Genomic DNA, 18,623 nt, shown 5'->3' on the forward strand with positions numbered 1-18,623 from the left:
TTTCCTCTTCGAATGTTCCTGATAGACTTTACTTGGGTGTTGTGCATTAGTATGTCCTCATCTTGGAACATACTGGAATATTTTAGCGTGTGGTTGTGCAGGGTTTAACTTCCTCTGGGGAGCCTTGATTTATTTCTGGGACCCTTTCTTTTACATTTGTGTTTATTCCAACATGTCCTTGGAAAATTGTGTGTTCTGTAGTGATACAGCTGCATTCGCAAAGCTTCTGTGCTTGGAATAGGTTTGTTTTGTGCTGCCCAAACTTCCTGAGCACTCATAGAGAAAATCTTATTGTTACACATAAACAGTAGTTATTTATTTTGTTTGCAGTATTTATATCATTTGTGGTCCTTGGAAAGGTGGGGTTATGGCAGCAGCTGTGCTCTCTCCTTGGGGCTTAAGACAGCTTTGAAAGCTGTTCTCACAGGAGCTCTCATTCACATGGTCGCCCTCATCTACTTGAATTCACTGATACTTGTAGCCGGATATCCAGCATCTTTTGTTCACCTGTAAGGAGTGTGTCCTGAGTGCTGAATCATGGGACTATTACTTGCAGCAGTGATGCCCAGAGTACAAAGCTCTGGAGTATCAAAAGCCTTATGGTGTCCTTAGGATATACAACAATGGCAACCATACCTTGATGCTATCTCCCTTTTTCCACCTGTGTTTTAAGATAACTGCCATTAAGTAACTGCCAGGGAGGGGGTTGATAAAAGGGCTGATCCATTCACCTCTGCATTTGGGCACTTTGGCTTACAACAGCAATTCTCAGCCTTCCCTCCTAAAAACATGAGATGGGAAGTGTGCTTCCATGAATGCTGCTGGGACAACTTTTGGGCTGCTTCAGAGCTTGTTACTAATGCCTCATCTGCCCTGGTTCCTGGGTGGGGAGCTGTGTTCACCAGGGTGCACATGTTGTGCGTGTGGATGGAGGAGGAAATGAGCCTCAATGTTTCTGAATGCAACAGGGTTACTGTGGTGGTATAAACAAGAAGACAGGTCAGATTTTTCTGTTACTTGATAGCAGAAAAAAACATTTTCTGCTTCAGAGTGTGTGGTAATATGGAAAGTTGGAGAAGAGCATATATCCAGTAACGAGTGGCATCCCCCAGGGGTCTGTCATGGGACCGGTGCTCTTTAACATTTTTATCAATGACATCGATGACGGAATTGAGTGCACCCTCAGCAAGTTTGCTGACGACACCAAGCTGAGTGGTGCGGTCGACACGGTTGAAGGAAGGGATGCCATTCAGAGGGACCTCAAGAGGCTAGAAAGGTGGGCCTGGATGAACCTGATGAGGTTCAACACAGCAAAGTGCAGAGTTTTGCACTTGGGCCAGAAGAATCCCAGGCATCCCTACAGACTGGAAGGAGCGGTCCTTGAGAGCAGCCCTGTGAAGAAGGACCTGGGGGTCTTGATAGATGAAAGACTTAATATGAGCCAGCAGTGTGCCCTTGCAGCTTGGAAGGCAAACGGTATCCTGGGCTCCATCAGAAGAGGGGTGGCCAGCAGGGACAGGGAGGTGATTGTTCACCTCTACTCTGCTCTTGTGAGGCCCCATCTGGAGTACTGCATCCAAGTGCGGAGCCTCCAGTACAAGAAAGACAGGGAGCTGTTGGAGAGGGTCCAGAGGAGGGCCACAAAGATGATCAGGGGATTGGAGCACCTCCCCTACGAAGAGAGGCTGAGGGAGCTGGGCTTGTTCAGCCTGGAGAAAAGAAGATTGCAGGGTGACCTCATTGCAGCATTTCAATACCTAAAGAGAACCTACAGAGGGGAGGGGAATCAATTCTTTGAAAGGGTAGATAACTGCAGGACGAGGGGAAATGGTTTTAAGTTGAGGGAGGGGAGATTTAGGTTGGATGTCAGGGGGAAATTCTTTACAGAGAGGTACTGGAACAGGCTGCCCAGAGAGGTTGAGGATACCCTGTCCCTGGAAGGGTTCAAGGCCAGATTGGATGGGGCCCTGGGCAGCCTGGTCTAGCATTAAATGGGGAGGTTGGTGGCCCTGCGTATGGCAGGGGCGTTGGGGATTCATGATCCTTGAGGTCCCTTCCAACCCTGGTGATTCGGTGATTCTGTGATTCTGTGATATTTGTCTTTCACTAGAACAGGTTGCCCAGAGAGATAGTGGAAACTCCATCCCTGGAGACACTCAAGGTCAGGCTGGAGTGGGCTCTGAGCACCCTGATATAGCTGTAGGTGTCCATTCATTGCAGGGGAGTTGGACTGGATGATCTTTAATAGCCCCTTCCAACTCAAATGAATCTGTGATTCACAGAGGTCTCAGAAAGCCACCTGAGAAACCCAAGTCTCCTGGGCTTCAAAGAGCTGTTGTGTTTGTGTCTGTGTGACAAGTCTGGATTTGTGTCTCAGTCACGAGCTGATTTTTGTCTGCCAGAAACTTTTTGGAGATGTATCTGTTCAGTTACATTATAGAGACTGTACTGCCATCTACAGGAGGTGCTATTATAGAAGTAGAAAACAGCCATAGGATTTTTGGTTTGGTTTGGTCGGTTTTGTTTTGTTTTGTTTCTTTCCTTAGCCAGGACAGTTTCTTCATAATCTATGTTATGGCAAAAGCCATCATAGGATGCTTGTTTTTTTACAAGCACAGTTAGCGGCAGCCCATCTCCTTTTGCATTCACATTTGAGGTACAGCAGTCTGTATTTTGGATGGGCCCTCTGGCATCTTGCGGTTGATTTCGGTATTTGTTTGTTGGTTTGTTTTCTTCACCGGCACTGTTTTTGTTCACAGTTTTACTCTTCTAAAATGCCTTAACAGGAAGAGGAGAAAAAAAAATGCAAAGCAAAACAAAGGAAAAGCTCAAACTTCATTTCTGCTGACAACCCCCTGAGAATGTCTTTAAAAGCCAAAGTATTCCAGTGGCAAATGAAAACATCAACTCTTCCCTTCTGAGGAGGGCGCTTTACCAAAATAGAAAAGATGATGTTCAGCCATTTTTTTTTTAAAAAAAAAGCCCAATAAAAGTCAAATGTGTCTTTTTTGATCAGCAGCAAAAAGACAAAGACCAGCCCTTTAAGTCAGATACTGTAAACTGACCTTTGGAGAAAAAGGAGAGGTTTGAGCGGTTTTCCACAAATGCTAATGGCCTAGAAAACATGTTTACCGAGGGCCGGAGGAAGGCTGCTGTGCCCGACTAGCTCAAAATGTCCGGAATGACACTTTCATTCACAGATGTCTTTCGTCTGTGCCTCGGAGCTCCGGGGTCAAAGCAGCACCGGCAGGCAGGTAGGCAGGGGCTAAAGGTTTGATCAGTTTGTGATGGCTCCACTCACTCTGCATTTGTCTCTGAGGTATTGCCGCCCGGGGGGGACAGTCGGGCTCTGGTCCTACTCACTTCCTATTATCCATGTGACTTGTCTCCGCCACGCTGGAGTCACTTTGATTTGCCTGATGTACTGCTTGACAAAGCTGGGTGATAGCTGAAAAGTGGATCCAGCTGCTCTGAAAAGCGCACACCTGACATGCCAGTCCTGGTGCGGGCACATCATGGGGAGCATTTTTTAATTCAATGTAATTTATGCATTCTTGCAGTCCTGTGTGTGCCTGGCCTGTCAGCTGGTGCCTAGATGAAGGCTGACAGTTGTCATCCAGGGCCTGAAGGTAGTCTCACATAATGACACATTAGACATACTAATGATGTTTTCTTCTGGCATAATGTTTTCTTCTCAACTTTCGTCTCTCCCCCGCCCCCTCCCTGTCTCCTTCCCTTCCCTCCTCCCTATCAACTACAGGGATGCTTAGGACACAAACACGCCAAGGAGACTGCGTCTGCAGGGAATGTGGAAAATGCTTTAACCAACCCAGTCACCTCAGAACTCATCAGAGGTCCCACACAGGTACATTTTCACACTTGCTGTTGCTTTCTTCCTTTCTCGCTTGCCTTCTTTCAGATTCAGCTGACAAAATGCCAAGAATTACGTTTCCTGTACTACGCTAACCTCAGTAATTCCAATACCTAAATCTAGTATACAGGTTTTTATTTTTACGACTATTGCTCTTGTTCTCTGGATATTGCTTACCTGATCCCCGCCCGAACTCCATAAAATTGCAATGCATTTAAGATAAGTCTGTTTGCAAATGTTTTATTTTAATTAGAGAGTAGGGTACTCAGAAATGAATATGCTAATGAATTCTGTTGCCACCAGCACAAATTGAAATCAAAGTACTCCTTTCAGCAGAACATAAGGCTTTGTTTTGCCTCATCATTGCTGTTGACAGGACCATTTTTGTGGGAAACGAGATTTCCCTCAGATGGGTCAGTCCCAAAAACAGCAGCCTTCAGCAGCGGGTTTTTAACCTGGCACAGCCTGCTGCTGAGCTGGGGGAGGACAGAGCCAGCCGGATTGTTGCCTCCTGAGCATCGCACGAGACAGTGAGACTAGCGGGTTCTCTCTGAGAAGTGTGAATGATGCATACATAAGCCAGTCTGATGCAAAATGACAGAGGCCAAATGGTAAGTAATGCAAGAAGAGGGTCCCTTTACACATACACCGATAATTAATGTTGTCAGTGATTGCTTTCTTCAGCGCTGAAGTCTGAATTAAAAAGGGCAGTGGCCCTAGGCTGCCATTAGCACACTCTCTTACAGTAAGTGTTACGGTAAATTGGTATTTTCCGGCCACAGGCTAGTAGCTGGTGTCTTTTTTTGAACGTGGTTAATCTGTAATGGTCTCAAATAATGTACACACACTAACGAAGCTTGAATGTTCATCTGTTAACAACCCCCCTTGTTCCCACAGTGGTGTTTGAGTCTAATGGACTCCGAGGTACTGAAGTTCACACCACCTCCGCAGATGCCCCAAAACAAGTATGTTTTACAATTAATTGGATGTTTGGTTTTTAATGTGGTAGCTGGGAAAAAGTTGCATGGTGATACTCATCAGTAAAGCACTGACTGTTTTATAGCATGTATAAATAATAATGGTGTTGCTTGATATTTAGCTCTTAAATTTTTTAAGCGTTTTGTCAATGTCTGTTATATAGAGTCAGTTAATTGTAGATCAAGTAGTTAGTGTTTAAATAAACATGTTACTGGCTTACTGGAGAGTGGGTGGGATAGCTAGCACTGTAATGTACTGTGATACAAAATAGTGAGATGGTATTTAAAGAATTTCTAGGAATAATTTGCTTTTACAACTAACATGCTTTTTGCTGCAACAATGCAATTAGCACTTGGACTGTATTTTTCTGAAGAGTATTCATACTGTAACAGCCAGTATCTAATCTCTCAAAGGCTTATCTCCCACTTTATGTGGACTTTTTGAGGTGGCGTTGCTTTCCTGTTTTCAGAATGTGTTTCCTGTCTTAACAAATACTTCTCAGCACTCTGAATTATGCATAAGAAATCTATTACTTAGAAAACCACTAAACTGAATTTATTTTGTATATCCCGTATCTTTGGATATCACTGTCATAATGTGAACCTTCCCACTCCATCTTCAAGGTTGGCAGGTGGGTTTCAGGGCATATCTTCTCATGGGCAGTTTTCTTTCATATGGAACCGCCTCCAACATCTCCTGTCGTGTTTTTAATATTATTTTACTACAGACAATTTTTTATGACTTTCCTCTTGTCTCTTAGTAAGCAATTACAAATTATTATGGCCATGCTTAGAAAACGGAACTCAATACTAGTTCTACCTTCATGAAGATGAGGAGCTGTTTCAACCTATTCGACAGACATCCTCATCAGGCACCACCACATTGCTTAGGTCATGTGCTGCACCCTTTGTGGAAATCCTTCATGTCTTCTCTGCTATCTTTGCTTCTTTCTGCCCTGGAGGCTACTCTGGGAACCAGAGTACTCTGCTACCAGAATATCTGACCTGTCTTATGAGTGGCCAACAGCTCTCCTCATGAAGTTTTCAAGTACTTGTTGTTCTGAGCAATGCTCATTTAGGTTTTATGGGACAGTAGCAGCTAAGTTCTGTTCTAGTTGAAGAACTAGATGAAAATGCTGTTTTTATGATGCATCAAATTGTGCTAGGACATCCCTCTTAGTAGAAGAATATGTTAGGGCAGAACACTGCAGTGCTGCAAACTAGCCTAGCCACTCTTTGGTTCTCATCAGTTTAGTGATGTAGATTTAGTAAACCTAAACATCTTAAAAATGCTCTTTATCTTTTCATGCTGATTGATTGTTTCTTATATAGTTGAAATCAATTTCTGAATTTAGTGTTACAGTTTTTGCACGTCTTGCTTTAAAAGACTATGTAAGATCACAGTTGGAAATATATTTCCAAAAACTTAATGGCCATATCTACCAAAAAGAGATGTGGAAGCTAAGTTGGACTCTTCTTAAAAATTGTGTTGTATTTATTTATGAACAACAAATTTACTCATGACTCTGTCTTAGTAAACTGCTACAGCAGAATTTATTGACTGACTTCTTCCACAGCAAATGTAGTTTGCTGTTCCAGACTCAGTCCACATCAATCTGTCTTCAAAGCATTTGATTAAATTACAGCATCTTTCAACCCACTAGAATACCGGGTAGAGGTTGGGCTCGTGAACCACTTTGTTTCTTCCCCATCGGTATTTCGTCCACAGAAGCAGCAGTATGATCACTTTTCTGTGAGACAGTTTCCTTTCTTTTGTCTTGTTTGCTCTAATATATCAGCCTTTGTCTCAGTTCGTCAGTGTCTGTGTCAGTTAGGATTATTCGGTTGTCTGCTGTTTTCCTTGTTCTCACTGCAAGCAGGCTTTGCACTCCCCCAGAAGCCTCCACCTGCACAGTCCCTGGGCTTCAGCGAGGGAATACATTTGTCTCTACCCGCAGCTGCAGGGACCTTTAGAAGCACGGGAAGTAGTTTGCACCAGGAACAATGCCTGCAGCACTCTGGTAACATTACAATTTCCCACTTTAAAAATTGTCACTCCGTGTCTTCATTTCATTTCTTAATTGGGGACAGATCTATTCTTGAGAGTTTACAGTGTAAAGTCAGTTCGAGTTACAGGAGTGCCACGCACATGCTTCAAGCAAGAAACAATAGTTAGCACATTCAGTAGCTTTAGAATGAGGCTTTTTTTTTTTTTAATGTTAAGTGGAAATGATTCACTTTACATAATGTTTCCTCCTCACAGGTGAAATATCTTCCCTTGAGTAGTCAGCTAAAGAGTAAAAATATTAATATTAGTATTTCACAGTTCCCCCATTCCCTTCAGTAGTCAGAGAAGATCATCTCTAAAGGTTTCCCTTATAAAAGAAAGTTACGTAGGGCTTTTAAAATTCCCCAACACAGTAGCTTACAACAGTGCTGCATTATATAGCAGTTTTCTCATGGAATAATTTTAATTCCATGTGTTAAAAATAGAGTCTACAGCTTTTTCAAAGGTGAGCCAGTCAGGTCTATATTTAGGTGTTCAAATAGGAAGCCTACTTTAGGGTAACGAACCACCCAGAGGAGATGCAGGTGTTCGGCAGCACTGAAAAGTAGGCCACCTATAGGGGAGTGTAGAGAGGGCCATGCACACCTAATGTTGGTAATGTCAGCATTAGTCTGCACTTCATGCTTTGGCATTTGCACCAGTGAAATATATACCTTATTTCCTACATTTTGTTTGTATCTCGTAACATTAATTTCTGTGTTCTCTTCTACCCAAATGCTTAACAAAAATTTTCACCAAATGAATTTCTCTTGAACTCCAGAATGCTTCCTAGTCTTCTTTTTCTAAAGGACAAAAAATGCTTATTCTATACCCCAAGTCAATACAATCTGTGCTGAGTCTTGCAAATCCTCTTGAAATGCTGCCATATTAAACATACTGAATATTCTGAATATTTTTATAAATGCTAAATATCCCAATATATCCATAATTAAGCTTATTTATCCACTATGAATATGTATCTTAATATTTGGAATACACTAAGCAGCATCAAAAGACCTGATTTAGTAAGTGTGAATTCTGAGAAAGCACACTCCAGTTGCTTATACGTAGCATGACAAAAGCTGGTTCCCTTTCGGACGGGCCCCTGCTACAACACAAATCTCAAAACCAACTCAGTTCTTGAAGGAAAGCTCTCCTAAAGCGTGGGATTATAGCATAGGAACAGCCTGATGCTGCGGCACTGCAGCCAGAAGCCCAGCTCCCAGGTGCATTCAGTAGCACAAGGATTAGTCCATAGTCTGCTTTTGCAAAATACTATCATTGGTGGCAGTTTTTAATGCATGTGCCTCATGTTTATCTTAATCATTTTAAAAAAACATATAAAAACATTATCCTACTTTAGGGATATAGTTTATCACTGCTGTGTCAAACAATATGATCTAAATTTTTTTAAAAGACAAGTAATTGAATTTTCAAAAGGCATAGCTTGCTGGTTAGCAGCATTCTCTCTAACTGAGAATATACATGTGTGTGAAGCATATTTACAGTGCTGGAGCCAAAGATGCTGAATCTCTCTCTGCCGATTTGCTTTTTGCTCAAATGAAGCAAGCAGAAACCCCAAAATTCTAACCTCTGCCCTCTCCAGAAAAGCATTCTTTTGCTCACAGAAGATCAAGGAAAAGCTACAGGCCAGGAAAGAAAGTTAACAGTTGGTATCATGGATATCTGTGGCTAAAGCTTTCCACGTTCCAGAAGGCAATGGCACTCTTTTTCTGCAAAAGAACTAGAGATACAGCAGAGCCTCTGTGACAGGAGCACAACACCTTCATTAAGGAGCCCGTGAGCTTTAGCTTTTTCCACTATGAATATTTAAAATCATTGGTTGTAATGCTCAATACCCACATAAGATAATGATGTGAAAAGCTAGAATTTGAGTGATAGACTGGAAGAAACCATCATCAAGAAAACAATATATGTGTTGCAAAGAAGCCTGAAGGAAAGGCTGGGGACCTCTGTTACCTCTAATAGGATTGTAGGCCAAACTACAGCACAGCCCTGCTTGTCCTTAATCAACTGGAGGGAGAGGAGGAGGAGAAAAATAAAATAAAATATATATTTTAAAAAGTTATTTAAACTGTTAGCGTTGTATTTGTGTTTTTTTTTTTTTCATTTGAAGTTTTAGCACTGTATGTTAGAAGTCCTATTTATGACATTTGTTCATACAAAATGTCTTGCCCCAGTTCCTTGCTGAGTTTCTTCTAAAGATCATGATTAATAGTTCAGTCTTCATTATTGCAAATGTTATTTTTAAATAGTTATTCTGAGAACAAGAATTCCATTAATCAAAATAATAGATAATGAACAAATAAATGGCAACCTAATTTGTCTCGTTCATACATATGGAGATTATAATGCAAACAATCAAGGAATCATAGAGGCTGCTGTACTGGATTCTGAGTAATATGCATGCGCCAGGAACCCGCCAGGTTAGGAACACAGTAGACAAGATTAGCTGCTGTAAGTCTTTTCCCCTTGCCAACAAATTGAAAAGGTGCTCATGGTCCAAAATGATTATTGTAATTTATTTCGATGTCATGCAATCATCTATCTCCAATACATTAAAATGCACACAAACTAATTTTTTCCTTTTCTAGTTATCTGGTGTAATGCTCTAAAACTCTGTACTGAAACCGCTTTTGTTATGGAAGCTGAAGATTTCCTCTACAGAAAAGCTCAAAACTTGATTCAGAACTTGACTGCATTGCTAACAATCACAAACGCAAAGGCTTAGAGATAACTTTCAATCTACTGGAAAATGTGTTCTCCGTCCTACTTTGTATGGTTGAAACTGAGGGACATCCCTTTTTTTCCATGAGTGGGCATGGATGCGAAGGAGGGAGCCACTTTTGCCATCAGAAAGCTCAGGTATCTTTTCCTGGTGGAATGGAGTGCTCCAAGGTAGGCTCCTGCCCAGGGCCATCATCTTCACCTCCACCAGCCTTCAGCACCTCCGCTATGGAGAAGTGATTTATGGAAGGCTTTCTTTGCTGTCCTTTTGCTAGTATTCTCCAGGAGCTCCCGTTTGCTGGTGCAGTTTTTCAGCTGAGCTCTGAAGCCTTCAGCTCTCCCTCTCACTAGTGCTGCTGCAGGAAAGCCTTCCTCCCCATCGAGGAGGAGGATTTCTCCAATTCAAAGCATGACAATGGGGAAACATTTCTGACCCTCTTTACATCCCTGCCGGGTGGAAAAGTGATAAATCTTCCCTTTCACATATCCTTGATGCTCTGTGGGTGTGTGCTGCCCCAGAGCAGCAGCCCCTATCACCCTCTTTGTCAGCTCTTGCCTGTCCCCCCTCCCTCCCCCTTACAGCTGGGAGGAAGCCTGCCATGCTCCCCCATGTCCGTAGGTCTGGTTCCGTGCGAGAGGTTTTAATGATGAATGCCCCCACTCGGAATTGTGGCTCTGTCTCTCAGGCATGATGTAGCCGTGCAAAAATGTAAAGCATCTTTCTTAGTTTACTGCAGGAAATTCAGCATCCAACTAAGGAAGTTTTATCACATCTCTCATTCAGTTACTGTTTCCTACATTTCAAATATACTGCGGTCTGTACAGCGGCTTTTTTTTTCTTTAATTTTGTTGCAAATCTTTCCGACTTAAACCAAACTTTGACTGGTAAATGTCATGAATCTCAGGCCAGGTTTAATTAGGAATTTTCTAAATCTATTAACAAAAGAGATGCACTTAATACATTATGTCAACCAGAGCTGGGCTTTCTTCAGCTATTTCTAGGGCTGCCATAGGCACAGCTTGAAACACGCTTGGATTTTACATGGGTGCCGTATTTTATGTTGCATTAATTTAAAATGGTCTGTTTCGCTTCATCAAGGCTTTAGCTTAAGGATAGCGCATTTATGTAAGATTAATCTTGCCATGTTGTTTTAGGATCAAGATTGTAAACTGCATTGTTCCGACAGTGATGTTCTAAATGTCATTTTAAAGCCTTTCTCAGAAGCTGCAGGCTCCCACTTATTCATGATGTTATCTTTAATTTCACTTGATTTTCAGAATATCTCTTCTATTTTTTCCATGTGGTAATTATTCATTAAAATTGGCTCAAAAACCCAAAGGAAGATGACAAGGGGAAGGAAAGAGCCTTCTTAGCTTTTGACAGACCTGCACGATAATTCGGTTGTTCTTCTTTGAGTTGCCTCTGTGACCTCCAAGTTCAGCCTCTGTGAAGCTCTCATCGGGCTATGAACCCCTCTTGGCCCTCTTTGGAGGAGCATTCCTCCATGTTCTTAACATTTCTGAGCAGCTCCATTCCTTGCTCTTCTCGTCTGTCCAAGACCCTATAGGGGCTGACAAATGCGTGACACTAGTCAGAGGGAAGGAGCACCAGAAGGGCCGGACGCTTCATGCAGGTGCAATAGGGAAGGCGAGGAGGCAAGAATGAGCTTTTCCCTCTTTCCTTCCTACAGGACAGAGATCACACCGGCGCCGACGTTGCCCACACGCTGCCTCTCCACAAGGGCACCTAGAGCCTCAGCCCAGGAGCCCCCCGCAGCCCCCGCCCCGCCGGCATCCTGGCGTCCCTGCAGAGCACGGATCATCGCCTTGGCCGGCAGCGCTGCGCGGCGTTGGGAGCGGCACCACGCTCTGCTAGCAGGGGGTGCCGCCGCGCCGCTCGTCGTTGGGAAATAAATGAAGATGCTACACGAGATATATATAAATTGACGTACTAATCAGTCCCATGGTTCCTTATTTCCTTTATAATAAACAGTGGAGTTGGCAAGCGCCGTGGCAGCACGAGGCATCTATATTAATCAAGAGAAGTTTGAGACACTGGAAAAATTAAACTTTATGTGATTTGGACAGCATGAAGAAGTTAAGCACTGTAACAAAAACCTCCCCGATGCTCACAGTGACTATTTGATACATTTGAAAAACAGCAGTGGATTCGAGGGCTGGAGAAGTATTAATTAATGAAACTGCCACTGCCTGTCATGCTGAAAAGCAAATTAAAAAAAAGAGAGAGAGGAAGAAGGGGGGTGTGGGAAGAAGGTGGCATTCGGTGCTGAGAAAGCAATGCTTGATGAAGGATTAAAGGGACTAAAGAGAAAGACCGTCACTCTGCAATGGTTTGTTTCATTACAGTTTGGGGACCACTTGCATTTCTAGTGCTCTTGTTCTTGACTGCACACCATTAATAGTATGTGAATATGGAAATGGAAACACTTCCACAGAAAAGCTTCTATTCTGTTTGGGAAAAGAAAAGCTCGTTGAACACTAAGAAAAACAGGCTTCTGTGTTTTACTCTCAGGACCTTTTTTGTAACAGGGCTACTTTCTTCGACCTGATCACAAAGGAAGTCTTCACGTTTCAAACAATTAAATAAATAGACCTGCTCAGCTGTCTAACGCCACCCATCCATATGTTGCTAATGGAGAAGGCGTCACGGAGTGCCTCAGCCCGAAGCTGTTCTGCTCCTCCCTGGGCCCAGCCACACTCCGAGAAGACGAGGTCCTTCTGTTGTGGTGGCAGGTTAATGTTCATACGATGTGTCATGTCTTGTATGTGGTGATCACTGGTGGTGTTACGAGGGGGAAAAAGAAAAAAAAAAAAAAGCTTTATATACCTCTTCTACAGTAACTCTTTAACTGCAAGTTTCCAAGGTGGGGTTGTGGCACATAACAGGTTGTTAACCATGCAGTGTAAGCAATTAAAATGTATTCCACAGATATAAATATTTTCTTTCCTTATTGCTGTGACACTATGTGTGATGGTAATAGTTCTGAGACTTTCAGATTTTGCACATATAATTTTATGCATTATCAAAAGTTACTGCTGCCTTGAAAGAAAACGTTCTGTGAAAATTTTTTGCAAAAGCTTTACTAGGTTTGTGTTTTTGTTTTTGTTTTTTTTTTTAATTGTAACATTTTGTAAAGGCAGGAAATGGAATTAAAAAAAAACTTAGCATGCTAAATATATTTTTCAAAAAAGCAATAATTTTACATGTACAGAAATGATGCTAACCTTTACTACAGGTGAGAGCAACAGTTTACTTAATACAATAATGGAATAGTGCTGTTTTTGTAGGGCTTCTGACACAAAGATTTGTTTTAAAAAAAAAGCAAACAAAAATACAAAAAAATACCCTTTAAAGCGTGATCTTTCTGTTCTAACAGTTCTGGTGGGCGGGGGGGGGGAGGGGAAGGGTTGCTTTTTTAAAGAGAAAATCTAGTTGGTAATTGGTTCTGGATACTTCTTATTACTTGTTTTAAATTACTTGACAGTTTTTGTTACATTGCAACACTTGCAACAATGCAAATTAAGTCTGTTGTGTATTTTTTATTAGTTTTTCCTTATACCATTACACCAGATATATACCAGAATTCTCTGTAAGTCTTGGTGTAGTTAGGAATGTCTGTGCAAATGCTTACAAGTGACTGTAATTAACTGTTCTGTGAAGTTATGCTGAGGGAAGTCACATAGACACATTCCATTGTACACCAAAAAAAAAAAAAAAAAAAGAAAAGAAAAGAAAAAAAGAGAAATATTTTGCTGTGTTGCTTAATGATTATCATTTTGGGTTTGCACTAGCTTTCTCATTTGTTTTTATTATTATTATTAGTTTCTTTTTTGGTTTTATTCTTTGTTTTGTTGCTTTTCTGAGTCATGTTTTCCATGAATGGAAATAATGGTGATGGTTCAGGAATGCACAGAAGCTAGTTGCTTAGCCTATTTGTTTGTGTTTTAGTTATTAAAAACTCTTGTGTACCCAAAATGGCACAAAAAGCGTAGCGTACATTTGTAATTTCTTTCTTTTTTATTTTATTTTAATTTTTTTTTTTGCAAGTTGATAACAGAAAATCTTTTAGTTAACATTTAGAGCCCAAAGCTTTTTTTCTGGAGCTTTTCTTCCAAATATCTGACAGAGAAGCCAGTGCTGTCATCGCCATTACCAGGGTACTAATCAGCAAAGTTTACAATCATGATTTAGCTACATGAAGAACAACAGTAGGGGAAATCAGTTTAAATAATTATATGCTGTGTATAGCACAGAAATGAGATTTTCACTTAATTAAACCACAAATAAGAGTGGGTGGGAGAAAGCCAACCCTAAAGACCATCTGTTTTCTGAAATGACTCCCATGATTTCTTCTTTTTTCTTTATCGTTGTATTGTATTGATTTGTTATTTTAGCTAGGCCGTAGTATTTAAAATTGAGTTGTGTTCTTTATTTATTTAGTCAATGGGCTTTGATCAGCTCCTTTAAACGACGTGATAAGTTCTTTGGCATGATACACTCCTGTAAAAGCTCTTTTATGACTGTTACAGGGACTTTCTACTACCTCTACCAATCTACTGTTTCCTCTTCTTAACAGGTTTTTATGGTGTTGCAAGTCTAATGTAACTTAGACAATAAAGGGTTTGATTATCTACGCTGCAGGTTCTCAGTGTATCTGCCATCTCTCTCTCTCGCTCCTCTCTCTGTTGTTGTGTGTTTCATTATAGCTGAAGTGCAGGTGAAAGAAAAACCTCTCTTCGCCACAACGGTGTTGTGTCCTGAACGTCCTGCACTGACTGAAAGTTGAACTTGGAGAAACATTTTCCATGGTGACAGTCAGCTACAGCACTGTCACAATTCTGTTTGCATTCTTGAAATTCTTTCTGTTAATATGTTATGAGTAACTCATTCCATAGTGCAGAGTGGAAAGCAGATTAGCCAGAACAGCTTTTAGTTTTGTATTTGGAAACTACTTAAAGTCCTTCATGAAAATACTGAGTTTAAATTGGCACCCCTGTCTGTCCTATAGAAGACTGCTTATATGCAAACTAGTTAAAATCATCCTTTGGATGACAGCATCTTCCATTTGTGCAAAAAAATCTGCTATTAACTGTCAGATCTTCAATGATTCCCAAGCTTTGATGTCATGTACATTTTGTGATAAGGCCCAAACATATTGTGTTCCCCTGGTACCATGTGATGCTGTGTCTTGGAGTGCACACGGACATTCGTCATACCTGACACTTCAGAGTATGTGTGCCATGTTGAGCCATTCTATGAAAAGAGGTAGCGAAGTGCCTGCATGGTCCTGGTGCTTAGAGAGAAACTTATATATATATTTTTTTATGTATTTAAATTTTTATATAACCTATTTTGAGCTCCATTCGTACTATTTTGGGGGGAAAAAATAAAAAATCAATAGTTGCGCCAAAGAATTGCCTTTAGCTCAAGGCTGTTGGACAAAGGGCAAAGCATGAATGGAAAAAATTTCTGTATTGTACTATAAACAGGTGTTGTTCCCAACCGATCACCTGTTACTAGTCAACATGAAGGATGCTTCTGCTATTGAGAGATATAGAAAAGATACCATACTGGGAGTAGGAAGCAGAAGTAAGAGGCTAAGTTTTGACCCTCTGAAGTTCACATAAGTAGATGGAATGTGTTATCTGAGGATGGGAGTAAGGTGAATGTAGCAGTGCAACAAGAGGTTCATAGAGATTCACCAATCTGAGTGAAAAGCTTGCCAAAAAAAGGCAAAGTCCATAGCATGAGGGATCAAAAGATTATGGATATGGAGCAGAAACTCTGGAACTTAATTAGAAGAGGTCTTGCCCATTGCAAGGGACACGAGCTGCATTTAGGACCATAATTAGTAGTCGAGGCTGGACTGAAGGGTCCAATACTCAAGGGGTTTTGAAAAGCATATTGCTCTTTTCAATAAACAAGCAGACTCTGTCTAGCCCCAAGCAGGAGAGGAAAAAAAAAGGCAAGAAGGCATAGTGTTTTAAGCAGATATTGAACCGCAGCAATCCTTTGAGGATGCTCGAGGGTACATTCACATAGCATTCTAACCCAGAATATTTTAAGATGCCTCATAGTATGTTAGATGGAAAGAGCTGGGAATGCTCTAAGCTGTTAAAAAATAGGTGACACTGAGATGGCTCCATCCACTTGACTCTCTCTGTGAACTGCTTTCTATTGCAAACCAGTTCTGGTGAATATCCTGGATGGCTTGACTTGTTTGTTCCTATGTCATCAGTGTCATCTACAAAGGTAAGTTACTTGTCAAGATTTTAGAAAATGTGACACACCCATGTTTCCTTTCTGTAAGTGAAAATCTCTATGTCATATTTCATCATCATCAACCTGAGTATCACAGGGGTCTTAGAAGACTTTTCTAAGAAGAGAGAAAATGACTTATCTTCTAAATATTCTTTGTTCTAGTGTGATATAAGATAAAGAAAAGGAGCACTGGTGTTCCAGTTCATTTTACTCCCAGGATGCTGGTTACTTTTCTGGGACACAGCCATGCTGTGCTGTACCTGGGACAATGATGACCAAACCACTGGTGGTTTCTGAGACCCGTGGCTTGCCACAGAGTACTAGGATGGTGCTCCAAAAACGCTTCTTCTAGGGACCTTCCTTAGAGATGGGAGGTCACAAACAACGTTTCCTGCTTTTACCACGAGGTTTTAGAGAGCAGTCCCTGTTCTGTGGGGACACGGGGTCTGCCCTTGCAGAAGGGACCAACAATGGGAGGTCACTTCAGCTGGCTCACCTATGGAGGTCTGTCCTGATGGCACTGCAGATGATGCTTGGTTTGCTGGCTGCTGTCTTCCCAAGCTTTCCTGTTTCACACATTCCTCTCCTTTCCTTTCAGAGAACACAGCTGCAAGAGGTTTCTTGCATCATAGAGGAGGTGGCACCTCCAGAGTAGTGATGGGAAAAATTTCTGTAGACAAGAAAACCTTGCCAGGGTCTTGATGAGTCGTCTTACTCCCTGCCAACAAATGGCAGATCAGTTGCATGGCTGAGCTCCAGATAAGGCACAAAAACCTGCTGTCAAGATAGGAATGATTGTTTCTTTGCTCTTTCTTTTTTTCCTTTACAAGTGGATAGCATACCTGGACTGTATTACTCCAAAGCTAGTCAGAAGAAAGCCTGCTGCAGATGCAGTATTACACACACACATTGTATATATGTATGTTGAAATTGTAGGTCTACTGGCAGGCTCTGGTGTTCTGTGCAGTGAAAGAATTGTGGAAATTTGCTAATTAGAAGGTGGGATTATGTGGAAATTTGATTACGTGCTTGGTCTATGGTTGCTCACCATCCCTTGAGAGGAGCCAGCAGCCTCGAGCTCCTGAGCTGGGGACCTGTGCCAGCAATCCCTGGGGGACCCTATGTGTGGTGAGTAACTCTGGACGGTGATTTCTGGAGAGGCTCTTGGCAAGACTGCTTGGCAAGACTGCTCTGCATGTGTAAGGCTCCCTAGCATTTAGCCAGAGGTCATTCTTGGGAGGAGGGACACGCAGGAAGCCTGTGGGAACTTCCTGATCTAGGCTGTCCACAGCACTGGGTTAAATCCAATCAGACCTAAGGGAAATTCCAGCAAATTCACCGTTTGTTATTCTTCAAGATAATCTGATGGATAATTTTATAGATCAGTTTGCTCAGCATTGTACATGATGTTTGACAAAGCACTGTGTTCGCGGTAGCAGGAAAGAGAGGCAGCAAGCAAGCATCAGAAATGACACAGGCTTTTGGAGAGGCTGATGATTTACCTCCTAGCATACTGTTTATGGGCTACTCCATTTCCTATAATTTTCCTGGAATTTTTAGTGTGGTTCAGGGTTAGAAACATCTAAGGAATTCCCTGCAAAGCTACTTAAATCATTTCTATTTTTTCTCCTCTGCAAGCACAAGACGTGAGAAATTACGTGGCTTTTAGGTTGAGGCAAGTAAAAGGGGAATAGTTCAAGCAGCAGCAGCATTGCTGTCCTAAACTGCTATTTTTTTCTGAGCATGACACTAAATTATTTGGTAACTGAGTTCTTTCTTCTTTGCATTGGTTCTGTTAAATAAATGGTGTCTTTAAAATGAGACACAGCTGGAGACACCATTAAACCCACTTGAATTTTGCTTCTTGAATTTTATTTTCTGAGTATTTTGCAGAAAGTGAGTCTTTATTAGGATTGTGTGAGCTTTTAGAAGACAAGCACATAAGTTTAGAGAAATCATTTTGGTAGTAGCCAGAGTTGCAGTGCTTCAGGAATTTGAACTTGCAAGTAGGAAGTGAGTGCTTAGGTGGCATGGGAAGAAGCATCATGGCTGTAAACCTGGCTAAATATTGACTTGGCCACTGTGTGGTTTGGTAAATGTGACTCTGGGGAATACCGTGTGTTTTGGAGGGACTCTTCAGATCATATTTTTTACTAATTTTGGCAGAACAACTTCCTCTGTAATATTGCTCTTTCCATTGTTATACAAAAGTCCTTTAGGTAGGTGTCTGTGCTAGGCACTGTAAAGCAGCATGTAGGTTGCTGTGCAGAAGTGACTCTCAGCCAGGCTTGAGGGCAAATTCACCCTCTGCCCACCTTGCTTATGTGCTTGAGTGCCTTCCAGCTGCCTGTAAAGCAAACCACTTGCATTTTTGAGAAGCGAAGTGTGGTGTGGGGGCCACTTGTGCAGTGCTCTGAAGGCATTGCTTGCCCTGTGTATGAGCCCTGGCATACCTGGTTTCAGTCAATCTGCCCTTACTGCAACCGGGGTACTTAACAAATAATGCTGTCTGGATTGTGGACATTGCTTGTCACAAGGGCAGGTGGGATCTCCAGGCATTCTGGCTTCAGACTGAGTGCAGGCTCCTCACAGTTTAGATGTAAGAGCAGGATTTCACAGGTCAGACAAATGCGTGACCATGTAGGAAATCTGCAAATGAGCCTTACCCTGCTCATGTCCTTGTGTGGTATGCCCAGC

The 18,623-nt window shown here is 41.8% G+C and overlaps 1 protein-coding gene across 2 annotated transcripts in view; it reads left to right on the forward strand.

The window, feature by feature from the left end:
- Nucleotides 1–15,384, forward strand: part of ZNF516 (zinc finger protein 516) — a 103,823-nt gene extending 88,439 nt beyond the window's left edge. For both annotated transcript variants that reach the window (XM_031589045.2, XM_090137299.1), the window contains exons 4-6: nt 3,761–3,865; nt 4,769–4,836; nt 11,335–15,384. In XM_031589045.2, the coding sequence (XP_031444905.2) occupies nt 3,761–3,865; nt 4,769–4,836; nt 11,335–11,394 (233 nt within the window). In that variant the 3' untranslated portion in view covers nt 11,395–15,384. The remainder of the gene's footprint in view (nt 1–3,760; nt 3,866–4,768; nt 4,837–11,334) is intronic.
- The last annotated feature ends 3,239 nt before the right edge of the window (nt 15,385–18,623 follow it).

The sequence above is a fragment of the Phasianus colchicus genome, chromosome 3, assembly GCF_987193195.1.
Source record: "Phasianus colchicus chromosome 3, bPhaCol1.hap1.1, whole genome shotgun sequence".
Classification (NCBI taxonomy): Eukaryota; Metazoa; Chordata; class Aves; order Galliformes; family Phasianidae; genus Phasianus; species Phasianus colchicus.